This window comes from Rhinatrema bivittatum, chromosome 2 (assembly GCF_901001135.1).
Source record: "Rhinatrema bivittatum chromosome 2, aRhiBiv1.1, whole genome shotgun sequence".
Classification (NCBI taxonomy): Eukaryota; Metazoa; Chordata; class Amphibia; order Gymnophiona; family Rhinatrematidae; genus Rhinatrema; species Rhinatrema bivittatum.
This window is the reverse complement of record NC_042616.1, coordinates 39,720,748-39,748,018: the sequence shown is the minus strand read 5'-3', so window position 1 is coordinate 39,748,018 and position 27,271 is coordinate 39,720,748. Positions and strand designations below refer to the sequence as shown.

Sequence of the window (27,271 nt, the reverse complement as noted above, 5' to 3'; positions counted from 1 at the left end):
GGTGGGGAGGAATATGGGGGAGACCCTGGGCTGAAAATCCGCCTCTTAAAACATTTTCTTTCCCTGCCCCCCCGATCCCATGACAGCTAGGAGAGTTACTCCGTATTCAAAAGTTATCCGGCTAGGGAAGTTAATCGGATAAATCCCCCCCTCCCAAATAACTTTCGCCCTGCTCATTAGCAGGGTTAAGGTATCCAGCTCATGGACTATGGCCGCCTCGCAGGCCCTCCCTGGGCATTGGTGGCAGGGCCGCTGCATGCTCCCTCCCTCCTGCCCTGCGGCGGCCCACGCTGTTTCCGGGTTCAGGATTTCCTCAGGAAGGAAGTTGCTTTTCAAAGAGAAGGGACCCAGCGATGGCCGCGCCCGTGCTCCTCCGGGTAAAGCTTTGCCCTCCCCCTCCCCCGCGTGATGTCAGCGATCCGTGGCCCCGGGACAGGAAGAGGAGCTGCAGTGGGCTGGAGAGAGACACAGAAGAGGTTTTTTTTATTCTTTCTTTTCGCTTTGAATTTGCAGATAAAACAGCTGCAAACCAGAAACTTCCAACCCCAAATCTGAGCTTCTGCTCTTCCCTGCCCTTGGGGCTGCACTAAAGGAGGCAAAACCCTCCCCAGCCTGAGGAAGAGTCCCCGATTCATTTCTGATCCTGAGAGCAGCAAAAGCAGCGAGGAAAATGCCTGCAGGAGCTTCTGCCCAGGTAGGAGATTGCCCTCCAGGTTCCTGCCCTCTCTGTACAAACCCTGCTGCAGCTTTCTAACCTGGGACCCTGCAGAGTCAGCCCTGACTTTCAGGCCGATACAGTAAGGTGCGGTAGAAAGAGTGCGGCAGTGCCAGGCGCACCCACGTTTGCCGCATGCACAGTTCGGCTCACATATCACTCGATACAGTATTTAAATTAGACGCAAATGCAAGCCGCGTCCAAAGCGCGTCCATGAAGCGGTAGGAATGCGTAATCCATTTTACTGTATACAGCGCTATACAGCGCCTATACAGTATCCTGGGTGCGCTGGTACCTGTCATTTCAAATGTCATTTGAAATGACAGGTACCAGGAAGGTGATGGTTCTCCTACGCTCGGGCATCGGGGGATTGCCAGTCCTCTCTCCCCCCCCCTCCCGAAGCAAGGCGCAGGGCGAAATTCGACTCGACGTGCTAGTAAAGCAAATGTGAATAAAGTGTAACAAAAGTTAACTTACTGCATGTGAATTTTCTTACAGTCCTCTCTGCCCTCCTCCCGAGGCGCGCACCGCGGCTCCCCTGCCTCCCGGGGGCAGCCGGCGGCGAAAAGCGGCTTCCAGCAGCCCCCGCCAGCGAAGGTGGATGAACGCACGCCCGTACGTGCAATTTGGGCGCTCAAGGCAGTGAAGGTGCATGAACACACGCCGTGTGTGACGTCACGGCGTTCGTTCATACGCTTTCACTGCCTTGAGCGCCCGTCAAATTGCACCTTTGCCAGCTGGGGCTGCTGGAAGCCGCTTTTGCCGCCGGCTGCCCCCGGGAGGCAGGGGAGCCGCGGTGCGCGCCTCGGGAGGAGGGCAGAGAGGACTGTAAGAAAATTCACATGCAGTAAGTTAACTTTTGTTACACTTTATTCACATTTGCTTTACTAGCATGTCGAGTCGATTTTCGCCCTGCGCCTTGCTTCAGAAGGGGGGGAGAGAGGACTGTTTGTCATTCAAAAGACAATTCACATGCAGTAAGTTAACTTTTGTTACACTTTATTCACATTTGCTTAATAACATGTCGAGTCGATTGTGACCGGAGCCTGCCTATTGCTGTCACACCACACTAATGCAGGGGTAAGGGTAGGCGGTAAATTAGCAGGTTAAAGACGCGGCAAAACGGTTAAAAAGGCGATAATCTGGGCGCACGTTACTGTATCGGAGGGAATAGCTAATCGGATCGTTTACATCTCATATACATGCCACGGGCGGAAAGGGATAAGTGTCGAGTTCAAGAAGCGGTAAGGATCGGTAAAACAGATAGTGAATCGCGGGTTAGACTTACGCTTCCAAATTGTAGAGTACACAGCGGGTTAGAAACGGGGTAACTGCGTCCGCGCTGTACTGTATCGGCCTGTTTATTAGGACTCCGAGCAGGCACTTTAGGACCCTTCTGAATGTAAGGTGCGAGGTCAGGATACCTCCAGAGTAAGTTTCTGTGTCCCAGGTTCTCTAATTGGCTTTCAGTTGCTTTAATCCTGCGCTGGGGCTGTGTGTGTGTGTGTGAAGTGGCTGTGAATTATTTACCCCATGAAACCTCTCCCCCTGCCCTGCTCTGGGAGGTCTCCCGATGGAGGGGATGCAGAAGGTGCTGAGTGTGTTCCGGGTTTGTGCTTCAGGTCCCAGTAACCTTTGAGGACATCGCTGTCTATTTCTCCCAGGAGGAGTGGGAGGATTTAGATGAAGGACAGAAGGAGCTTTACAAGGAGGTGATGAAAGAGAATTATCAGACCCTGATCTCACTGGGTAAGTGGACTGAGGGGATTAGGGGTGGGCGAGTTGTATATGAGAGAGGGGAAAGTTGATTAATACTGGGGGTGGGTGGGATGAGTGAGAGAGGATTTGGGTCAGGATGAGAGGAGGAGAAGAAGAGTGAAGGGATTTCTCTTTTCAAACCTCATCCTGGATATTCTCTCTCCACACACACCCTCCAAATCAAGAAAATCCATCATCCCACCTTCCTCTCCTCCTCCCTTTTCTCCTCCAAATCCTGAATTCTCTTTCTCTGTCTCCCATCCCAGATCCTTCTTTGTTCCTCTTATTCTGGACCCTTCCTTATTTGTTCCTTCCTTCTGTTTCCCACATTTCATATCTCTTTCCTTCCTGCCATCATCTCAGATTCTCCCTCCTTCCCTCCTTATTTATTTATTTATTTATTTATTTAAAGAATTTATATACCGGGGTTCCTGTATAGTATACATATCACCCCGGTTTACAAGGAACCAAAACTATCGCTAAGGAACCGTAACTGATATCCCGTAACTGATATCCCCTTTCCTTCCCCTCAGCTGTCCTTGAGATCTCATCCGCTTACTGATTTCCCCTTCCAAACTTCCCCACACACATCAATAAAGTCTCTTATCCTTCATACAAAAACTCACAAAAGATAAAATAAATTAACCACTTAAATGTCAGAAAATTATTTTGTTTTTTTTAATTAAATTCATATTTAATATGCAAATCTGTGCACATGGTCCAAGTTAATGTAAATCGGTTATTTACTCTCTCAGATAATAGAAGGACCAGGGGGCACTCCATGAAGTTAGCAAGTAGCTCATTTCAAACAAATCAGATACAATTCTTTTTCACTCAGCGCATAGTTAAGCTCTGGAATTCATTGCCAGAGGATGTGGTTACAGCAGTTTGTGTAACTGGGTTTGAAAAACGTTTTGGATAAGTTCCTAGAGGAGAAATCCATAAACTGCTATTACGATAATTAATAAGCAATAGTAGCTTGTGATCTATCTAATGTTTGGGTACTTGTGACTTGGATTGGCCACTGTTGGAAACAGGATACTGGGCTTGATGGACCCTTGGTCTGACCCAGTATGGCATTTCTTATGTTCTTATAGGATAAACATTTGTAACTCTTTACCCAGAATGCGCACCTGAGTTTCTTCAGGAAACTCGGGGCATTGGTTCTGGTGAAGATAGAATGGATGTCCCACATAGCAGTGTTTCTCAACCACAGGTAGCGTGCACCAGTCCATGACAGTGGCAATTGCAGGAACAACTGGAGCCATCAGGAGCCACCCTGCACAGAGCCAGTGGAAACTTCTCTTAACTTCCATCCTAACTTCCACCTTAACTTCTCTTAACTATCCACCCTATTGTTAATTACTTGGTTATCCACCCTATTGTTAATTACTTGGTTATTAATTGGTTATTACTATGAAGGTCGGTATAAAAAGTGTTAAATAAATAAATAAATAAAACTTCCTCTTCACCGTCTCCGTCCCGCTCAACAGACACTTATTTCAGTTGGAGGCTGTTCCCAGTGCTCAATTAATGGCAGGGCTGCAGCTTCAGCTTAACGTTAGGCGGCTGTTGGAGGCTGAGTTAGTCTGAGGTTTAGTTTAGTTCACTTTATTAATTTGTTATTCACTATCTCCTTAAAAGATTGAAGCGAGGTACGATAAAATACTCCTGGGGGAATTCTGCGTACCAAAAAAATTAAAATTCTGCACACAAAATCTTTTTAAAATTCTGGGCAATTCTGCAAATTTTATATTGGTCAGAATAATGCAATATACATGAGAGTTGTTAAGTAACTAACTGAAAATGTAATACAGAAAAAAAGTTATTACTTAAAGATGCAGAGTGACAACGCAAGGCCCACGTGAGGGGAGGAGCCGGAGCGCAGTGAAAACCTGAGCGCTTGCCGAGACGTCCGGGAGAACGGCGTCTGTTACCCCCTGCTTCAGCCCGGAACAACGCAAGGCCCACGTGAGGGGAGGAGCCGGAGCGCAGTGAAAACCTGAGCGCTTGCCGAGACGTCCGGGAGAACGGCGTCTGTTACCCCCTGCTTCAGCCCGGAACAACGCAAGGCCCACGTGAGGGGAGGAGCCGGAGCGCAGTGAAAACCTGAGCGCTTGCGGCGCGCCGCCAAAGCCGTGCGCACTTAAGGGGTGCGCACGGCTTGGTCCGGCTTAGTCCGGAGCAGGTCGGATAGGAGGAGGAACATTGCCGTCTTCAAATACTGAACCATCGACTGAGAGACAGCTCTGGTAAAAAACTCTTTATTTCATTAATATTTCAAAGTGAGATGCCGGCAAAAAGAAAAGGGAGGGTTCGGGTGTTTCCCTCTGAACCTCTGCCCCCCCTATTACAACTTGAAATAGACCGTTTTATGCAGCAATTAGAAAAGGAGGGTCCCAGTGAATCCGCTGGAAGTATCTCGATAGAGGAGCGAGGTGCTCCCTTGGATGAGGCTTCCCTCAGCCCTGTTTTACGCCCTCCTCCAGCCCAACAGACCATAAGCGAAGGAGCAGCAGCACTGCCTACCGATGAGGTTGGTCAAGGGCTAGCTATTGAGGGAGCTGCCTCCGCTTTAGCCATGGAGCATAATGAGGGAACAACAACACAGGCAGTAATAAATGCTAGTGACCAACAACGTGAAGTTCCTCAAAGAGAACTACTGGAGGACATCAGGCAATTAACAACTAGACCGGAAACGGTAACTCTGGGAGCACTGTGGGATTTAGTTAGCGGGTTAAGCGTGACGGTTAACAGATTGGAAAAGAAAATTGACTCTGTGTCCTCAAATTTGTCTAAACAAAATGATGGTATACAACAACAAGTAAATGAATTAGATGCAAAAATTGTTACGGTAGAAGGCAATATTAAAGCTGTACAAGCAGTTAATATTGCCTTGATAAAGGATCAGTCTCTATGTTCAAAAAGATTAGAAATGATTGAAAATAGTACTAGGCAATTAAATGTAAGAGTTATTAACTTTCCTAAAATAGCTGGGGAAATACCATATGTTTCTTTCAAAAAATTCTTAATAGAAGTTCTTGGATTTACAGATGATAATATGATATCAATTAACTCTTGTTTCCCTGTACATACCAGGATCAGTCCAGACTGCTGGGTTATGCCTCCCCTCCAGCAGATGGAGTCAGAGAGAAAACTGAAAGCACCCCCTAGATATACTGGTGTGCCACCTGCCATCCTTCAGTATTTCCTCTGACTCCAGCAGATCGAGAGGCATAACCTGCGGTCCTGTCCTGACTAAATTTAATATCAGGTGTATTCTTCTCTTTGTCTGACTAAATTGTCTGCACTGTCTAGATCAATGCAAGGGGACGCTTGGTTCTCTTTAGTTTAAAAAAAAAAAAAAAAGTCATTATGTGACTGGATTTTCTGTGGGAGTTTTATTTGGCTATCGCAAGTTTTAAAGGCAGGCGTGGAGAGCTTGGCTCTCCCTCTTTTTGCCCGGATTAGGTTCCCTTGGTCCTGCGGGGGAGTTTACCGGTGGGCTGGTCACCCCCCCCCCCTGTTTATGCCAGTGTTCTACTAACTGAAGAGGGCTCTTTTTAAAAAAAAATAAATAAAAATAAAATAAATTTCCTTCGCAGCCACGTAAGTCCTGCTGGGGGCAGGCAGTGCTCTATTTAAAAGCCCTAGCCTGCCGTGCACACCAGGGACTCCGGAGGGGGTGGCTTTCTGTTCACCCGGCGATTTGGCGATTCTCTGCTTGGCGCGCTTTTAGTGCTGTACAGGAGCTCTTACCTTTGGCGCGGTTTTTTCTCCTAGTTCTGAATGCCGCGGTCTTCGGCCTGCACGGCCTGTGGCAGGGCGGGGGCGCGACTCTCCAGGGAGGGCCTCTGCTCCCGTTGTATTCCCGGGGGCGAGGGACCCTCCCGGGGGCCGAGCGCCGCCCGCAGCGGCACTTTGGCTTCTTCTTCTGCTCTGCAGGGGAGACTGGCTGCCGCGCGGTCGTCGGCCCCGCCTCCCTGTGGGAGGGAGCCGGCGGCCATTTTAGACACGCGGCAGCCTGCCGAGTTGGAATCGGAGGATGAGGGTTCCTCTCCCCTATCGCCGCCTGCCTTAAGCCCGCGCAGTGAAACTGCACTGGATGGTCCTCCAGCCCCTCCCCCTACGGGCTCCACTAAAAGGAGAGTTCCTTTCTCATCAAAGTTTGTACTGTTAATGCATCAGGCATTTTTAGAGGCAGAGGCAGGCTGGGAGCCGGATGACCCTCCCCCCACGAAGGTTCCTAGGGTTTCTCCCAGCACAGGCTTAGCGGGGGTGACTAGAAAAGCGGGAGCTTCAGGGGGAACCGGCAATATATCTTTTGGGGGCACAGGTGATCCTGGAAGACTTGATGTCGACCAGGGATCTCCGGATGCTGCGGAGGCAGGGGTCTCGGAACCACAGGAGGCTCTCGAGGGGGATGACCCCGAAATTTTACGCCTGTTTGGCAAGGATGAGCTTAATTTTCTCATCCAGCATGTGTTAAAGGAATTAGAGATTCCCGCCCCGCAGCAAGACACAGATACTTCTACGGGGGATGTTGCAATGCCGGGTTTGAGGGCCCCTCCGCAAACTTTTCCCTTGCATCCCAAAGTGGTGCAGCTGGTTTCTAAAGAATGGGAGGTTCCAGAGGCATCCCTGCGTGTTAGCAGGGCGATGAATAAGTTGTACCCTCTGCCCGCACAGTCTTTGGAAATTTTTAAGGTTCCTGCCGTGGATTCGGCGGTCACCGCTGTGGTGAAGCATACTACCATTCCGGTCACGGGAGGAGTAGCGTTGAAGGATCTTCAAGACAGAAAGTTAGAGGTTCTCCTGAAGCGCATGTTTGAAATAGCGGCCTTAGGAGTCCGTGCAGCGGCTTGTAGCAGTATGGTGCAGAGAGCCACTCTCCGCTGGGTTCAGCAATTGCTTACCACTCAGGAGCTGCCGCCTGCCGAGGCGGAGCAGGCTAACTGTGTGGAGGCGGCGGTGGCTTACACAGCGGACGCCTTGTATGATTTGTTACGAACCTCTGCCCGTACTATGTCCTCAGCGGTCGCTGCTCGACGATTACTTTGGCTTCGCCGTTGGTCGGCGGACGCCTCGTCCAAGTCACGTTTAGCCGCTTTCCCCTTCAAGGGGAAGTTATTGTTTGGTGAGGAATTGGACCAACTCATCAAGGACCTGGGGGATAATAAGGTATATAAATTGCCAGAGGACAAGCCCCGTCAGTTTCGTCCTTTCGGGAATGCGCGATCCCGGTTCAGGGGGCAGCGCAGATTTCGCCCCGGTAGGGGCGGTTCTTTTTCACAGAAGCAGCAAGGTCCAAGGTCGCAATCATGGTCTCCTTGGTCTTCTTCCTTTCGTGGCAGGCGGCCGCAGCGATTGGGATCCTCACAGCAACCATCCGCCGGGAAACCTTCCCAATGAAGGCGCGCTGGCCCACTCCTCCTTCCCCCGCATCGGAGGTCGTTTATCCCTGTTTTGGGAGGAGTGGGCCAAAATCACATCAGATCAGTGGGTTCTCGACGTGGTACGCTACGGTTACGAATTGGACTTTGCTCGACCCCTCCGGGACTTTTTTATGATATCGCCTTGCGGGCCTCGGGAAAAGTAACTGGTTATAGCCCAGACGGTAAACCACTTACGGGCCCTCGGAGCAGTGCTACCCGTTCCCTCGGACGAGACGAGAACGGGCCGCTATTCCATTTATTTCCTAGTCCCGAAGAAGGAAGGTACGTTCCGTCCTATTCTGGATTTGAAGCGGATAAACAAGGCGTTACGCGTTCCCCGGTTTCGCATGGAAACCCTACGATCTGTTATTGCGGCCGTCCACAAGGGAGAATTTTTGGCTTCTTTGGATCTCGCCGAGGCATACCTTCACATTGGAATCCGGGAACGTCATCAGAGATATCTGAGATTCATGATGTTGGGAGAACACTACCAGTTTTGCGCCCTTCCTTTCGGCCTAGCTACGGCTCCGAGAGTGTTTACCAAAATTCTTGTGGTGGTCGCGGCTTTCCTGCGACGTCAAGGAATATTGGTACATCCCTACTTGGACGATTGGCTCATCCGGGCGAAATCGGAGAGCGAGTTCAACCGGGCTGTCCAGTTGGTGATACAGCAACTTCAGTCGCTAGGCTGGGTGGTCAACTTTGCAAAGAGCCAGCTGCTTCCAAGTCAACGGTTGGAATTTTTGGGAGCACGTTTCGATACCCTGGTAGGCAAGGTATTCCTGACTCAGCAGAGGATGGAGCATCTGATGTTTCAGGTACGGAGGCTTCTGGATCTCCAATTGCCCACGGCCTGGGATTATTTGCAAGTCATTGGACATATGGTGTCTACTCTGGAGATGGTGCCATGGGCTTTTGCTCATATGCGGCCGTTGCAAAGGGCTCTCCTTTCTCGCTGGGACCAGAAATCCGAGGATTACGGAGTGCAGTTACCACTGTTGGAGCCGGCGCGGTCCAGCTTAGCGTGGTGGTTGGTTCCGGACAATCTTTTGCAAGGAGTGGACCTCGAGCCCCCCCCTTGGGTCATAGTGACGACGGATGCCAGTCTGACCGGCTGGGGAGCAGTCTGTCAATCACGGGCGGTACAAGGGGCGTGGACCCCTCGCCAAGCGTCTTGGTCCATCAACCGTCTGGAGACCAGGGCAGTACGCCTAGCCTTGCGTCAGCTTCTGCCAATGGTACGGGGTCGGGCGGTTCGAGTCCTGACAGACAACGCAACCACGGTAGCATACATAAATCGCCAGGGCGGCACGAGAAGTCAGCAGGTGGCGGTCGAAGCGTCCTTGTTGATGACCTGGGCGGAGCGCCACCTGGCCCGCATCGCGGCCACTCACATCGCAGGCGTCGACAACGTTCAAGCGGATTTTCTCAGCCGTCGGTATTTGGATCCCGGGGAATGGGAGCTCTCGGACCAGGCAATGAGTCTCATCACCAGGCGATGGGGAGTGCCGCGACTAGACTTGATGGCAACTCGGCTCAATGCCAAGGCAGCGCGTTTTTTCAGCCGGAGGCGAGAACACGGATCGGAGGGGGTGGATGCGCTAGCGATTCCATGGCCTTGTCACACCCTACTCTATGTGTTTCCCCCCTGGCCCTTAGTCAGCAAGGTGTTAAGGCGTCTAGAATCCCATCAGGGTCCAGTGATTCTGGTGGCTCCCGAGTGGCCAAGAAGACCATGGTTTGCGGATCTAGTCAATCTCGCCAGGGACGGGCCCTTACGGTTGGGCCATCTTCCGAACCTTCTTCGTCAAGGACCAGTATTTTTCGATCTAGCGGATCGCTTTTGTCTGGCGGCTTGGCTTATGAACGGAGGCGGTTGAGAAAGAAAGGTTATTCAGAACCGGTTATTTCTACCTTGCTTCGCGCGCGGAGACCTTCTACCACGCCAGAGTGTGGAAAGTGTTTGACTCCTGGTGCGCGACCGCCCAAGTTCAGCCACGTCGTGCGGAGATAGCGGATATCCTTACTTTTCTACAGGATGGTCTGAAGAAGGGTTTAGCTTACAGTTCTCTGAGAGTCCAGGTGGCGGCTCTGGGTTGTTTGAGAGGGAAGATTGAAGGATCTTCTCTCGCATGTCATCCGGACGTGTCCAGATTCTTGCGAGGTGTTCGCAATTTACGTCCTCCGCTCAGAGCCCCTTGTCCTTCCTGGAGCTTGAATTTGGTACTCAAGGGTCTCACGGTCGCGCCCTTTGAGCCGCTTAGGCGAGCCTCCATAAAGGATCTCACCCTTAAGACTGTGTTCTTAGTGGCCATAGCTTCCGCACGTCGGGTATCGGAGCTACAGGTGCTCTCGTGCAGGGAGCCGTTCTTGCGTATCTCGGACTCTGGGGTGTCGTTACGTACGGTTCCTTCGTTCTTGCCTAAGGTTGTCTCGGCTTTTCACGTTAATCAGTCCGTGGACTTGCCGTCTTTCACGGAGAAGGAGCTGCAGTCTTCTCACGGTGCCGACTTGAAGCGTCTGGATGTTCGGCAAGTGATTTTGCAATATTTGGAGGTCACCAATGATTTTCGGCGGTCGGATCACCTGTTTGTGCTGTGGCAAGGGCCCAAAAAGGGTTTACAGGCCTCCAAAGCTACTATTGCCCGCTGGCTGAAGAGCTCGATAGCGTCCACGTACATTGGGTGTGGTAAGTCCGTCCCGGACGGGCTTAAAGCCCACTCTCTCCGTTCACAGGCGTCTTCCTGGGCGGAGAATACTCTGGTCTCTAGCCAGGAGATTTGCAGGGCTGCCACTTGGAAGTCGTTGCATACCTTTGCTCGACATTATCGAGTTGATGTTCGTGGGCCGTCGGCTGATTCGTTTGGCAGCAGTGTGATTCGAGCGGGACTCTCGGGGTCCCATCCCATTTAAGGCGGCTTGGGTACATCCCAGCAGTCTGGACTGATCCTGGTACGTACAGGGAAAGGAAAATTATGTTTCATACCTGATAATTTTCGTTCCTGTAGTACCAAGGATCAGTCCAGACGCCCGCCCTATTTTATGCGCAAGAGAGTCCGCTCGAGACACTTCTTTGCTCACTGAGCTGTAACACTTGAGCACGGTAAGTGGACTATCCGTCTTTACATTTTAGAAGGTACTGTTTTCCTATTTGTGAGTTGCTTAGTTTGCGCATTGCGTTTTCAGTTCTTTGCGCTTTGCTTTTCTGCAGGCGTTTACTGGTTTTCAGGTTACTGCTTGATCTAGACAGTTGCCATGGTTATTTGGCTAAGTGGGCGGAGGAGTTTTTCTCTGCTTTGTTATCCATTATACTGAGGGCTGGCAGGTGGCACACCAGTATATCTAGGGGGTGCTTTCAGTTTTCTCTCTGACTCCATCTGCTGGAGGGGAGGCATAACCCAGCAGTCTGGACTGATCCTTGGTACTACAGGAACGAAAATTATCAGGTAAGAAACATAATTTTCCTTTTTTCTTGAAAAAAAGAACTTCTGGCCCAGTAATATCTATCCCAGCTAATCTAACAAGTTTTCTCGAGAATTCAGCTATACAAGTTTTAGAAAGAGAAACTTTAATGGTGTCTTTGATTTCTACAGCTGATATAAGTTCCTTAATGCGAACATATTTTCAAAAATTTCCCATAGAATATTTTGGACAAAATATAAAAATCTTTCCGGATTTATCATTAGCTACCCGTACTAAACGGCGACAGTTTTTAGAACTAAGACAAAGGGTTTTGGCACTAGGATTTTCTTTTATCTTAAAATATCCTTGCCGCTGCGTATTAAAGAGGGGCACAGAATCCTTTGTATTCACTCAAATTGAACACTTAATTCAATTTGTTGAAACACGATTACCTGCAACTTCATCCCCGGTAGAACCATGAAAGAAAAGGGATTAGAAATAGATTAATTGCAAAACAGAGCTGATTATCTAATTATTCTGGTTTTCTTTAAAGTATTCCTCTCTTTGTATCAGTCAGGATGGTTTCAGATGTATAACTTAATGTTTCTCTTATAAATGGATAAAAAATATACATAAAGATTTTGAGATTAAGTTTTGCCAAGGTAAATGATTATAGATGAGAATATAATAGAGAATGATTTTCTTTTTCTTGTAATTGGTAAAACAATGTTGTATAATGAAGTACACTTGAATTATGTAAAATGGAAAAATTAATAAACAAATTATAAAAAAAAAAAAAAAAAAAAAGATGCAGAGTTTTAAATATTTGAGCAGAATTTCCCTAGAAGTAAGAGCGTCCCTTCCGCCCTCTCTCCCTACTCCCCTGGCCAGTCTCCTTTCACTTTGCCTTCTCAGGCCCCTCCAACTCCTTCACCTGCCACTATCTCTCCCCTCCCCCTCTATCTCCACTCCTAGAATTTGACCTCTCTCTCAGTACTGCCCCTCACAGAGAGGCTTCCTCTGTCCCTCTCTCTCTCTCGCACTCTCACAGTCACTCTCAGGCTCCCTCTTTCTCTCTCGCGCGCACGTTCTCCATCGAATGACTTATGAGGAGAGGTTGAAGAACCTGAATGTGTACACCCTGGAGGAGAGGAGGAGCAGGGGTGATATGATACAGACCTTCTGATACTTGAACGGTTTTAATGATCCATGGTCATCAGTTACTACCCTTAAGAGAAACATGGGGGTAACCTGCACGGAGCGGCAGTTACTATCCTTAAGAGAAACATGAGGGTAACCTGCAAGGAGAGGCAGTTACTACCCTTAAGAGAAACATGGGGGTAACCTGCAAGGAGAGGCAGTTACTACCCTTAAGAGAAACATGAGGGTAACCTGCATGGAATGGCAGTTACTACCCTTAAGAGAAACATGGGGTAACCTGCACGGAGCGGCAGTTACTACCCTTAAGAGAAACATGGGGGTAATCTGCAAGGAGAGGCAGTTACTACCCTTAAGAGAAACATGAGGGTAACCTGCATGGAATGGCAGTTACTACCCTTAAGAGAAACATGGGGGTAACCTGCACGGAGCGGCAGTTACTACCCTTAAGAGAAACATGGGGGTAACCTGCACGGAGCGGCAGTTACTACCCTTAAGAGAAACATGGGGGTAACCTGCAAGGAGAGGCAGTTACTACCCTTAAGAGAAACATGAGGGTAACCTGCATGGAATGGCAGTTACTACCCTTAAGAGAAACATGGGGTAACCTGCACGGAGCGGCAGTTACTACCCTTAAGAGAAACATGGGGGTAACCTGCACGGAGCGGCAGTTACTACCTTGGGAAGCTTGCTGGGCAGACTAGATTGATCATTTTGGTCTTTTTCTGCTGTTATTACTATGTTACTATATGTATATAGGCTACCTGTGTGTGTCTCTCTCTCACACCCCTGCACACAGGCTCCCTCTCTCTCTCACACAGACACACACCCACACATACATACACATACATCTCTTCACACAGGCCCCTCTTTCTCTCAAATACACATATCCTCAAATAGGCTCCCTCTCTCACAAAAAAAAACAAACAAGCACCTTCACTCCCTCACATGCATACAATCCCTTTTTCAAACACACCATCTCCCAAGCTCTCCCACATATACACACTCCTTTACAATCTCCTCACAATAGACTACTTCTCTCTGGCACCCACATCCATGCTCCCACAAAATGTTCTCTTTCACACCCCTCACAGGTTCGCAGTCTTACACACACACATCAACTCACTCTCACTGGGGCCTGCACCATCTTCGCCGTGAGCGTGATGGGCTCCACTCACGGCACACCAGGGCCTGCTACGTCCTCACTGCGAGTGGGATGGGTTCTGCCGATAGAACACTGGGGCCCGCTCCATTTTTTTGCCAAATTCTGTGCAGAAAATAGAATTCTGCACAGGAGGGGAATTCTGTGCTCCACACTCATAAAATCATGGTACAATTGCATAAACAAACATACAAATGAATGAATTTCTTGAGCTCTCTGATACCTGTAAAGCCACCAGTAGGGGGTTGGGATCTGACAGCAGAGTAGACCCCCAACTCCTCCTGCTGGCTCCATCACATTAAGCCTGGGGGGGGGGGGGTATGGGGAGCAACTATGACTGATTGGGATCGAGTAACAGTAGAGGGAGACTGTGAGAGAGGTAAGGTGGGGAGATAGGGGGAAAGAACAGGAGGAAATGAATGCAAGAGAGGTGGAGGGGAGGGTTTGTGAAACAAAGAAAGAGGTGGTGATGGGGATGTGTGTGTGGAAAGAGCCAGATATGGTATAATGGCTGAGGTAGGGAAGTGGTGATGAGGAAGGTGCAGGTTTAAGAGAGAAAGTGAGGGACAGCCACGGAGGTCTGATGGGAGAGGGCCATAAAATCAGAATGTCTCACTTATTTTTTGGTTTCTGTTTTTCCCATTGATTTCTCCAGAGAAAGGGGCAGGTGAGGGGCTGGAAAGTGTTTCATATGGAAAGGGAGGTAGGAAAACATTTTTGGTTTCCTGCCCTGCCTCCAAGCTGACATCAGTCTGAGCATGCTCAATGTGTTACCTCCATCCTATTCCAGACGTTCTGGATGTCATGACTGGGAATCGTATGTTGTACAAGGGATAAGGAAGCTTGTGCATATTGAAAGAGGCTGATAATGCACTGCACTAGTCATTGTGGGAACCAGACTAAAATGAAGAAGAGTAGAGAGGGTTTATGAGACTTTTCTGAGACCTGCAAGGCCCTGAAACTATTCCTCTAAATGAGCATTTTAATATTTTTGTTCACGGAAGTTGGTGAAATTCTTTCTCTTGTAAATGTTTCCAAGTCTTGAATGTGGGGGAATCACATCCAGAGTGATTATGGGAGAGCTAATGTGGTGTTCTCACCCCAGGAACAGGCTCTCCGACCGTCACCCCTGATATTATATCCCACATTGAACAAGGGGAAGAGCCGTACATCAGGGATGAGCCGGGATCAGAGGAAAGAGAAACTGGGAGAAGCAGCTGCTCAGGTGAGTGCAGGAATGAGAGGGATGGGGTAAAACTGCTGAGAGGAGGAGTGGAAGGAGCAGCTGGGAACTGCAGAGACCCCTGCACAAGCTCCTCTGGAGAGCTCTCTAATCACTCACAGGGTTTCTGTTACAGGACAGAGCTGCTCAACCGGTGTGCCGCTGGGCAGTCTTTTTTTTCAGGCATATTCAGCGGAGCCAGCCAAATCTGACTTCAGGATCACGCCTGGTGCCGCGGGTAAGCGTCAGAGTGTGTTTTGTCCCCACTGCGAGTCACGCTGATAGGAACCCAGATGGCACGGATGATGAAGGCAGTCCTTGCTCCTGAAAGGATGGGGAAATTCTTCCAGGGTTGGAGCCGTATAGAACAATGTTATGTTAATTTCATAGAGATGAGTTGCCAGCTCTGATCTCCCGGACACTGAAGATAGTGGGGGCTCCGGGTGCTGATTCCATGTCTGAGCCAAAGAAGGATCCCATTTTAGTTTCTTTGCGTAAAGCATCATGGGTTGCTGTTCAAGAATTGATTGATCTTGAATGCGGCGCCCTGGAAGCTAATTTTAAAGGGGGGACGAGCCTTGGAAGCTCTGTACCCCCTGGATCAGATGGAGAAGAGAGTAGTTGCACTTTCTGAAAGGGGATGCGCTGGTGTGTGCCATCACCAAGCAGATGACCATCCCTGTAGAAGGGGGAGCGGCACTGAAGGATGCTCAGGATAGGAGAATTGAGGCCATCCTTAAGCAGGCCTTTGAGGCGGTGGCCCATGGATTTGCAGATAGCCTCTTTCTGCTCCCTGGTGGCTCGCTCTTGCTTGCTTCTCTCTCAGGAAGTCGATGAGTCTGGCTTGAATTCCAGGGTGGTGATGGAACCGGCAGCCGCCTTTTTGGCAGTTGCAGGCTGCGACCTGATCCGTACTTCTGCCAGGGGGTGACTTTTGTGATAGCGGCCTGGCATCGGCTATGGCTGAGGAATTGGTCATCCAAATACAATTTCAAATTCTGATCTTACGAAGTTGCCTTTTAAAGGATCACTCTTGTTTGGAATTGAGTTGAAAAAAAATGGCCAATAAGCGGAGTGAGTCCCAGGATCCTCGGTTACCAGAGGATAAAAAGTGGACACTGCGCTCATTCAGCACGAGAGGTCATGCTAGGGGTTTCAAATATTTTCGCCCCTACAGAAGAGCAGCTTGTCAGAGGGCTCGACCATTGGGTAGGTCTCAGGCAGCCCAGTCAGCGCACGGGCTGAAATTGCAGTGTCCCCCAATTGCCTCAATAAGGGTGTGCCAGCCCACCCCCGGGAACAAGAGATAGGGGGCCCATGTCACAAGAGAATATGGGCCAATATTCCATTCATTTTGTTGTGCTCAAGAAGGAGGGTTCTTTTTGCCCCATTCTGGATCTCAAGGGATTTCACTGTCATTTGCGAGTGACTCGTTTCCACAGGGAAACCATATGCTCGGTGATAATGGCAGTACAATCAGGGGAGTTTCTTACGTCTCTAAATTTGTCAGACATGTATCTCCATTTTCCTATCCAGCTGAAGCATCAATGCTTTTCTGTGTTTCTCTGTCTTGGGAAGACATTATCAGTTTCGTGCGCTACCCTTCAGTTTGGCCACTGCGCCCAGAACCTTCTCCAACGTCATGGTGGTGGTAGTGGCAGTGTTTAGAGAGGTTTTCATTCTGGTTCACCTGTACTTAGACGATTGGCTAATTCAGGCCAAGAGCATAAAAGGGTGTCTTCAGGCCTCATGCAAGGTGATCTCCTTGCTACAGGAACTAGGTTGGGTGGTGAACTTGGCCAAGAGGTAATCTGCAGCCATTCCAGACACTGGAGTATCTTGGTGATCATTTCAACAAGAAGCAAGGCAGAGTGTTCCTGCTGGAGATCTGCATTCAAAAACTGATGGCGCAGGTGCAACTATTGACAAAAACAATATGCCTGACGGTTTGGTCTTATCTACAGGTGCTTGGGTTGATGGCAGCCACCCTAGAAGTGATTCTTTGGACAAGGGCGCATATGCGTCCTCTTCAGGGCACATTGCTTGCACGTTGGAGTGTTCAAGAAGGGGCTTAAGGTGACGGAGAAGTCGTTTGTAGAAGAATGAGTTGGTGATAGTTCTTATATGGTTGCACAAGGAGAGAGAGGGGTCAGTTGTGACTCCCAGATTGCGTACGCTTTAGGAGATGGTGCTGGGAATCGAAGAAAAAATTGTTGGGTGTGTGATCGACAGGATGGCATGATAAAATGATGATTTCCGTTTTGGAGATGTTGAGGGCTAATTTATTGCTGTGGAGCCATTTTTTGGATGGTTGTAAGACAGTGGGTAAGGAAAAATTCTGTAAGGGCTTATGTTTCCTTTAGAGGATAGAAGAATTGAATGTTATCGGCATAAATTTTATGGTGAACTCCAAGGTCATCAAGGGTGCGGCATAAAGGAGTTAGTTAAAGGTTAAATAGGGTAGCAGAAAGGGCAGAACCTTGAGGTATCCCAGAGCTCAGAGACATGATGGAAGAAGTAAAAGTCAATTTGGACTTGTTGGGTCCTGTTGTTGAGGTATGAAGGAAACCAGGCCATCCTTATTTTACACTTATCAGATCCCCAAGCCGGGCCAATACAGGGGTGCCAGCCAGTCTGTGGAAGTCTGCCTGGTCCCAAGCAGCAGCAGCATCCCTCTAGGCCTCTGATCTTGGCCTGTGGACATTCTCAACACGCCACTACTCTCTCACTCCCCCTCCTTAGTTGTCACACAGCAGCTGACACCCTGCTCCTGCAGTCTGCAAGTAGATGGCATATTTGGTTTAGTGTGAAACCTACAAATGGTTGGGTACAGATAGCCTTTGAGTCATGACATAAGTAAGGGAGCCCAAGGTAAAAGCTTGTATCATGATGACTGTAACTTCCCCTTAACACCACACAAGCTTTACATGTAAACAATGTACTTTGTGGACTAGGCACCTTCAGCTGCACATTTCAGCTCCCTACAGATCAACCACACCTTGGCCATGAGTCACTTTTCAAGTACGCCTCTGACAAAAGAGTGATATAATGAGAGCATTCGGTGCCATAGCCAGAGAGAAGGGCCATTGTATAGTCAGAGGTGATATATCTTCACTATGGAAGAGGCTAATGCGTTGTTATTGCTCCACTGTGACTGGCGCATAGCTGTACAACCTATTGAGTCCCCACAGAGTGAAGATATAACTACTAAACCTATAGCCAAGTATTTCCCCACTAATTGTACTAGACAGGGTATAGACCTGAACACTACAGGCCCATGTAACCAAGAGTTAGCTAACAGTATGCTGTGAGAAGGTGGCAACAGGAGCCAATACTGAAGCTCCCCAGTAAGGAGCTTCTTGTTTAACTCTGGCTGTCTGCCTTAGGAGTATACATGAGCATTCAATTGTATGGCCTAGTCCATATGGTCTTGCCTGCTAGATAAGTTGCTAGTTGGAATGTGCAAGGGCATTTTAGCATGCAAGGTCATGTGGAGGGCAAACTTTGTACTGAGTGAACCGATAAGACCAAAACCACACAATGAAATGATCCAGTCAGATATTGTATTTTTCAAACCAGTGACCACTTTATTAGCAGACATATGTAGTCAACTGTTTGAAAATCTTTGGTAATCACGTTCTGCAAGGACAAGATAGCAAATAGCACAAAACGTAAATAAATTGAATAGCACATTCTGTGTAGATTGTACATACATTGTTGAAATTGGCATCATTACATATCAGGCCTAGCATCATTCTTTTGGCACAAATATGATTACAACAGAGAGCACAGAAAGTAGACGTGGTACTTCCAATAGCTACAGTACAGCTCTAATGTTGGAGCTGATAGTAGTCTTACTATGTGATGGCAAGGAAAAGGCCCCAGACAGTCCATATTGAAAGAGTACACTCAAGGGGACAGCCTAAGGGCCAAGGCAGCAGAATTCAGCAAGAAGGCACCAGGACCAAAGAGCACAGCATGGAGGCAGGAGTCCCAGGAGAATGCACAGCAGCATGGAGGCAGCAGCAGCATAAGCTGAGATGAGACAAACACCAGCATCAAGAGCAGGATATGAGACATGGTAAGATGGAGACATGGACTGTGACTGGAGGCTGCATTAGGGAGGATGGAATACAAGCAGACCATTGAGGAGGGCTTTAGAGGTAGCTGCAGGACCACAATGACAGACAGTAGACCATCCCTTCTACTATCCACCACGGGAACTCTGTAGTTAGGATGGGCCCAGCAGGTTTCTTCCATCTAGCTGGCACAGGAACCCTTTAGAGGGGACCACCCAGGATTGTTGATACAACTCTTCTTAGCTGGCATTCAATGCCACCACTTTTGGTGCTTCATGGATCCTTGCTACAGCGTGGCTTGCCACTTGGTGGGGGGGGGGGGGCATGTCTTCTGGGGGCCTACCCCTAAGGCATCTATCAGGCTGGGGACTGCTGTGGGGCGTGGAGTCCAGTGATGCTAGGGATGCTCAGGCATCCTTTGAGGGATCTTCAACAGCACGTTGGTCATACTGTTGATTGATGTGGCCAGCATCATTACACCCTGTGTGTGGGTGGTAATTTTGATCCCGCAGGGCCTGGCTCTGTCTGTATCTGGCAGAGGTATGCCCCATGCCTCCTTTCCAGTGGGTCCAGCTGCTCATGCATGGATTTCCTCTGTTGGTGGCAAGGATGTTGTTGGTGCTGGTGCAGGGGCTATTGCCAGTGCTGCTGGTGGTATGGAGTCTTGACATTTGGACCTCCAAATGTGGCATGAGGAGGCTGCTGGACTGTTCCTGCCAAGGGCCAGATGCTTTAGGCTGGTGCTGTGGTGTGCTGGCTTGAGGTTGTGCTGCATCAACTGGATCCCAGTCAAGAAGCCAGATATGTTGAGGGACACATTGAGCCCAGAGGTTGAAGCATCTGCATAGCCTCCTGAGGCTGTTGCTGCTGCTGCTGCTGCTCCTCCTCCTCGCTCACCTAGGTCTGGGCATCCGTCATCAAGGCCCTCTGCAAAAGGGCTGGTGTGCTGTTTGTCTCTGGGGCTTCATGGTTGGGACCAGCAGCTTTGTGAGCAAGAGCTGTGGAAACAAAGAGTAAGACACAAGTACCAATGGCAGCAAGTATCCATTTGGCATCAGAGGCGCACATTGCATTGTGAGCATCTTATGCCAAGTGATGTGTACAGCTGTTACAGCTTGGCCATTTATAGATGAGATGAACTTACCGGCTGTGGCTTGCATGGTGTCCAGCTGCTCAGCCATGCCCTCGAAGACATCTGCTGGCAGGGGAGCATAACCCATTGGTCCTGAGTCCATCTGTCTACACTAAAGAGAACAAATTATCAGGTAAGTATTTTCACCATTGCCGCCTCTCAAAAAAGATACAGTTGCACTGGAGAAAGTACAGAGAAGGTCAACCAAATTGATAAAAGGCATGGAACGGCTCCCCTATCAGGAAGGGCTAAAGAGGTTAGGGCTGTTCAGCTTGGAGAAGAGATGGCTGAGGGGGGATATGATAGGGGTGTACAAAATCATGAAAGGACTTAAATTGGTAAATGTATAATGTTATTTAGTCTTTTGGATAATATAAGGACTAGGGGGCACTCCATAAAGTTAGCAAGTAACATATTTAAAACAAATTGGAGAAAATTATTTTTCATTCAATGCACAATTAAGCTCTGGAATTGGTTGCCAGAGGATGTGAATAAGGCAGTGAGTGTAGCTGGGTTTGGATAAGTTCCTGGAGGAGAAGTTCATAAACTGTTATTAATCAATAAGGAATAGCCATTGCTTGTTACCAGCATCAGTAGCATGGGATCTATTTACTGTTTGGGTACTTGCCAGGTTCTTATGGCCTGTATTGGCCACTATTGAAGACAGGATACTGGGCTTGATGGACCCTTGGTCTGACCCAGTATGGCATATCTTATGTTCTTACATAAAGTACTAATTTCCCACATAAATGGCTTTGACAGTTGTCCTCCACAATCACCAGAAGCAGGTACAGGATGCACCAATATTTTTTATCACATGCAACAGGACAGTAATCAGTGTTGCAGGGCAATGTTGTGACAGGATGGTTGTGAACATCCTTCACTATCCTCCTTTTACAATAACACCCAATGTTTACTTTTTTTTTTAATCTAGAAAAAGATGATCCCAGAAACAGTAATTCATGGACTCATCACAGGGAACTCAGTGAGAATCTGGAAGGGAACAAGGTATTTTCAGAAACAAATGAAGAGGATACTTCTTCCTGTTCAGACTTAGGAAGAAAGGATAGGAATCAATACATGTCACAAAAGAAGCAAAGAAATTCAATAGGAGACTCAGTTCTGTGTCAGCAAAGTACTAGTAATGTTACATATACAGGGGAAGAGCAGAGAAACCTGACAGCAGAAGAAAGATGTTCATGTGATGCATGTGAGATATTCTTCAGGGATCCTGCAACTCTGAAATCACAGCAGAAATCTCACACTGAAGAGAAACCAACTGCAACTACAGATTGTGGGGAAACCTTCAGACAGAGCAGGGATCTTCAGGTGCAACAGAAAATATGCACAGAACAGACACCTTTTACATGTTCTCAGTGTGGGAGAGATTTCAGTAGGAAGGAAGAACTAATGCAGCACCAGAAAATTATTAAAGAGACACTGTGTACAAACATAGAGTATTTAAAAAGCTTTATTAATAAAGCAAACCTCACAAAATACAAGAAAAGCTGTAGAAAAGAGAGAACAGTTTTATATACTGATGGTGACAAAACCTTAAATCAAAAAGAAAACTTCAAAAGACACCTAAACTTCCATCAAGAAGTGAGACAAAATTCAAGCAATGAATATAATAAAAGCCTCTGTCAGTTGAAAGACTTTTCAAGACATGAAAATACCCAAATTGGTGAGAGATCATTCTCTAGTGCACAATCTGAAAAATGCTTCAGTACAAAGATAAACCTCTCACAAAACCAGAGACTCCACAAAGAAAAGAGAAAATTTTCATGTACAGAGTATGATGAAAGATTCAGAAAGAGAAGAGAGCTCAAAAGCCACCAGAGAATCCGCAGAACAATCAAACCATCTATATCTACTGAGTTTGGTAAAAGCTTCATTCACTTGAAATCTGTCAAAGTCTACCAGAGAATAGACACTGAAATGAAGCTGTTTACATGTATGCAGTGTAGTAAAAGCTTCACTGCAAAGAACAAACTCACAAGGCACCAGAGAATCCACACTGGAAAGAAATTATTTAAATGTACTAAGTGTTGTAAAAGCTTCATGACAAAGGGGACTCTCACAAAGCACCAGAGTAACCACACAGCAGTAAGACCATTTACATGTACTGAATATGGCAAATGTTTCAAGACAAAGGAAGATCTCACAATACATCAGAGCACCAACACTGAAGTGAAACCATTTACTTGTATTCAATGTGGTAAAAGCTTCATTCAGAAAAAACACCTCTTAATCCATGAAAAAATCCACATAGGTTTCAAACCATTCATATGCACTGAATGTGGTAAAAACTTCATGACTAAGGGAGATCTCACAAAACATCAGAGAATCCACACTGGTTTGAAACCATTTACATGCACTGAATGTGGTAAAAGCTTCACAACAAAGAGGGAACTCAGACAACATCAGAGAATCCATACTGCAGAGAGACCATTTAAATGTACAGAATGTAGTAAGAGCTTCTTGAGAAAGCAATGTCTCACAAAACACCAGAGAATCCACACAGGAGAGAAACCATTTAAATGTACTGAGTGTGGTAGAAGATTCACTCAGAAGTCATCTCTCAACAGCCATCAGAGAATCCACACTGAAGTGAAATTGTTTACATTTATGCAGTGTAGCAAAAACTTCAGTCACATGAAATCTCTCACAATGCATCAGAGAATGCACAGTGGAGTGAAATCATTTACTTGTACTGAGTGTGATAAAAGCTTCAGGAGAAAAGAAGGACTCTCAAGCCACCAGAGAATCCACACTGGAGTAAAACCCTTCACATGTACTGAATGTGGTAAAAGCTTCAGTCAGCAGACATCTCTCACAGTCCACCACAGAATCCACACTGGAGTAAAACCATTCATATGTACTGAATGTGGTAGCAGCTTCAGTCTGAAGGCATCTCTCATAAGCCACGAGAGAATCCACACTGGTGTGAGACCATTTACATGTACTGAATGTGGCAAAAGCTTCCTGACAAAGGGAGATCTCACAAAACACCAGAGAATCCACACAGGAGTCAAGCTCTTCACATGTACTGAATGTGGCAAAAGCTTCAGTCAGAAAACATCTCTTACAAGTCACCAGAGAATCCACACTGGAGAAAAACCATTTACATGCACTGAATGTAGTAAATATTTCAGTCAGAAGAGATACCTCATAATCCATGAAAGAATTCACACAGGAGTCAAACCTTTCACATGTACTGAATGTGGTAAAAGCTTTATGACAAATGGAGTTCTCACAAAACACCAGACAATCCACACAGGAGTCAAACCTTTCACATGTACTGAATGTGGTAAAAGCTTCAGTCGCAAAACATCTCTCACAACCCACAAGATAATCCACACTGGAGTAAAAGCATTTTCATGTACTGAATGTGGTAAAAGCTTCAGTCAGAAGAGATACCTCATAATCCATGAAAGAATCCACAGAGGAGTCAAACCCTTCACATGTACCGAATGTGGCAAAAGCTTCATGAGAAAGGGAGTTCTCACAATACATCAGAGAATCCACACTGGTTTCAAACCCTTCACATGTACGGAATGTGGTAAAAGTTTCAGTCACAAGTCATCACTTACAAGCCACAAGAGAATCCACACTAGAGTAAAACCATTTACATATACAGAAGGTGGTGGAAGCTTGAATCATAACACACCTCACAAGCCACCAGACAATCCATACAGGAATGTGTGAACCACTATAGCAGGTGTCAGACCACAAGATTTGATGACAAAAGAAAGGGATATGATACAGTTCTGTAGACCTTTAAAGATAAAAAGGAGAAAATGTGCTGCTAATTTTCATGACACAAAAACCTATATGTGAATTAAGAGGATTACAGAGAGAATATACCAAAAACTGGAAAAGAATACTAACATCCAAGAAAAGATGTTGAAATAGAGCAAAGTGTAAAATCTCTTAACAAAATTTAAAGACAAGAAATATGTAAGTGATAACATATTAGAACAATAAAGCGCTGATGCAGAAAGAGAAACAGTGACTGAAAGAGATTTGGAGAGAAGCACCAGAGGAGATGTGGGAGAAACAGCCAAGCAGCACCAGGATAAAGGGGCCAGAGCAGCCAGAGGAATTGGAGATGGTAACAGGTGAGGTACCAGGGAGCAAAAATGGTGCAACACATGAAGATGAAAGCAATGTAAGACAAGCCAGGAAGCAGAGTGAAGAGGAAAGGAAAGAGAGAGATCAGGAGATGGAGGAGTCAGTAGTTGAGCTCCTGGCCTGTGTGGAAATGGATGAGTGGGCTGGGGATCCAGGAGAGGGAAAGACTCCTGAAGATAAATCTGAAACCCAAAGTAAAAAAAGAACATAAGAATTGTGAGCCTGGGTCAGACTGAGCGTCCATCGTTCCTAGCATCCTGTTTCCAACAGTGATTAATCCAGGTCACAAGTTCCTGGCAGGATCTCAAATAGTAGATAAGATTCCTTGTTGCTTATGCCCAGAATTAAGCAGTGGCTTTTCCATAGCCTTCCTGATTAATAACTGTTTATGGACTTTTCCTCCCAGAACTTGTCCAAACATTACTCAGTCCCAGCTACAGTAACTGCCATTACCACATCTTCCGGCAATGACTATCTGAGCTTAAACGTATATTGAATGAAAAGATATATTCTCTGATTGGTTTTAAATGTGCTGCTTAGTACCTTTGGGGAGTGTCCCCTAATCTTTGAATTTTGTGAAAGTTAAAACCAATATACATTTACTCTTTCTACTCCACTCATGATTTTATGTGCCTCTGTCATATCCCCCCCCCCCCTCAGCCATCTTTTTTCCAAGCTGAACAGTCCTAACCCCGTAGGCCTTTACTCAGTTGGGAGTCATTCCTTCCCTTATATCGTTTTGATTACTATTCTCTGTACCTTTTCTAGTTCTGTGGTTTTTTTTTTAAGATGATTTGACAGAATTGTTACAGCACCCTAGGTATTTTGAGCACATTTTAAAATAAATCAGAGAAAACATTTTTTCCACTCAATGCATAATTAAACTCTGGAATTCATTGCCAGAGGATGTGACAAAGGCAGTTAGCATAGCTGGTTTAAAAAAAGGTTTGGACAAGTTCCTGGAGGTAAAGTTCATAAAACATTATTGACCAGGTAGACTTGGGAAAAGCCACTACGTATCCTTGGGTGTTAGCAGCATACGATCTGTCTATTATTTGGGATCCTGCTAGGTACGTTATACCAGGATAGGCCACTGATGAAAATAGGATACTGGGCTTGATGGATCCTTGGTCTGACCCAGGATTGCATTTCTAATGTTCTTATGATGATGCCTAGATTATTTTCCTGGTAGTGACTCCTAAGATGAAACCTAACATTGTGTTACTACAGTTTGGATTATTTTTTCCTATGCATATCACTTTGCCTTTGACCACATTACATTTTCTCTGCCTTTTGGATGTAATTTTCCCCAATTTGATTGTGAATTAACAGCTTGGAATAATTTTGTGTAAATGCAAGTTTGATCACCTCGCTCATTGTTCCCCTTTCCAGATCATTTATAAATATGCTATCAGAAAAGAGAACAATGAGTGGACTGATCAGATTTGTCAAATACGATAAGAAAGATCAACAGGGCCATGAACCAGATAAAGGAGCCATCTATTGATATCACAGAAATAAATCAGATACAACATTTTGTAGCAAAACTCATAACTGAGAGAGTCCTGCAGTTACGGACTCTAGGCCAGAAGCAAAAGGAGGAAGGTAACAGATCCTTCATGGAGAAAACATATAGAAAAAAACCAAGACTCTTTATGTGTGGAAGTGTCACTGATAGACAAGGGTATTGACGATGATATCATTTGTAATTCGCTTAGCACAATTTTTTGTTATAGGTGGATAATAAATAATAATACCTACCTCAAAAAGGTGAAGATGTTAAAAATGATGACAAAATCCCAAACCTATAACTGAAACACACTGTACTAACAGGAGGAGGCCTTAAATTGCTATACTCTAATAACAAATTGAAACTATTAGCAGAAGCACAAAAACTGTAGAGGAGATAAGCAAAGTGACATCAAAATAAAACATTTAGACAGAACCAAAAACAATTCTACCAGGACCTAGAAAAGAACATTAATACGGTTAAAGCACCACAAACCAAAGCTGCAACAGGAAAGTTCTGGAGAAATTTATATCAGGATCCCACAGACTTAATTAGGTACAGTTATTGGTAAGAGCAAATTGTGGTGCCAGTTTTCAGATGATGGGCTTTGTACTTTTCAGGGCCACAGCAGTGATGGTCTTCACCCCCTTCTCTGCCACCTCACAGGCAGACTTAAGGTGTGGATGGTTCTTCTCTTGCGCACAAAAGAGATAGGGACCCACGTTCTTGGCTAATAAATTGCCTTGAAATGTACAGAGTGAACCCGGGATTGACGGAATACATACATTAAGTTCACCGTGAAAAAGTGGCAGACTACACTCCACCTGAATTTTGAAGATGGTCAATATGTCATTTCTAACATTAAGATCCAGGACTATGTTAGGGATGTTCCCTATTACCTCTCTTGTTTTACCTGGCACTGAATCCAGGAAATTAATGATCCGCAGACATTGCACCTAGTGTCTGTAGATGACTTGAAGCTTTATAGTTCCTATGATTGCCATGTAATGGGAAAACTTAAGAGGAGCAGAGAGCTTCTCAGATGACATTAGGTGAACATTCGGTCTGGACAAATGTGCTTAGGCAACGTTCCTTAAGGGAAAATTAAGCAAAACTGAAAACATCTCTCTGAAGACTGTAGCATAAAAGAACTTGAACAGAAAGTTGTATTTAAATAACTAGAGGATGGCAAACATGAAAAAAAATCCAGCAGAAGTTACAGAGAGAAAAGATCAGTAAAGAATTCCATAAGAGATTGAAATAGATTTTAAAAAATGTTTTAACATAAGGAAATAAGATATGAGTTCTCACTCAGCTGGCCTGCTAAAGATTTTAAACAGTTGAATGTCTGAACGAAAAAACATCTCCATGATCATCAAGTAATCTATGAGCATTGGTGTATGCCGAGAGTGTACATTACAAGAGCTGAAGGCAGTACGGGCCTTATCGAATTAGATGATATAGAGAGATCCTGGTTTCCCGTTGGCAGATTCTTCAAAATTCTGTGGCATTAAATGGCAAATTTCCATCATCTTTCATTTTTTTTCTTTATAAAAATAAAGTT

General features: G+C 46.4%; 1 protein-coding gene across 1 annotated transcript; it reads left to right on the top strand.

Moving 5' to 3' along the window:
• The first annotated feature begins 342 nt into the window (after positions 1–342).
• On the top strand, positions 343–27,271 carry LOC115083858 (zinc finger protein 271-like). Its single transcript, XM_029587898.1, has 5 exons — positions 343–377; positions 514–694; positions 2,338–2,464; positions 14,736–14,855; positions 20,998–27,271. Exons 2-5 carry the CDS (start codon positions 671–673, stop codon positions 23,769–23,771), a joined length of 3,045 nt encoding a protein of 1,014 aa, XP_029443758.1. The 5' UTR covers positions 343–377; positions 514–670; the 3' UTR covers positions 23,772–27,271.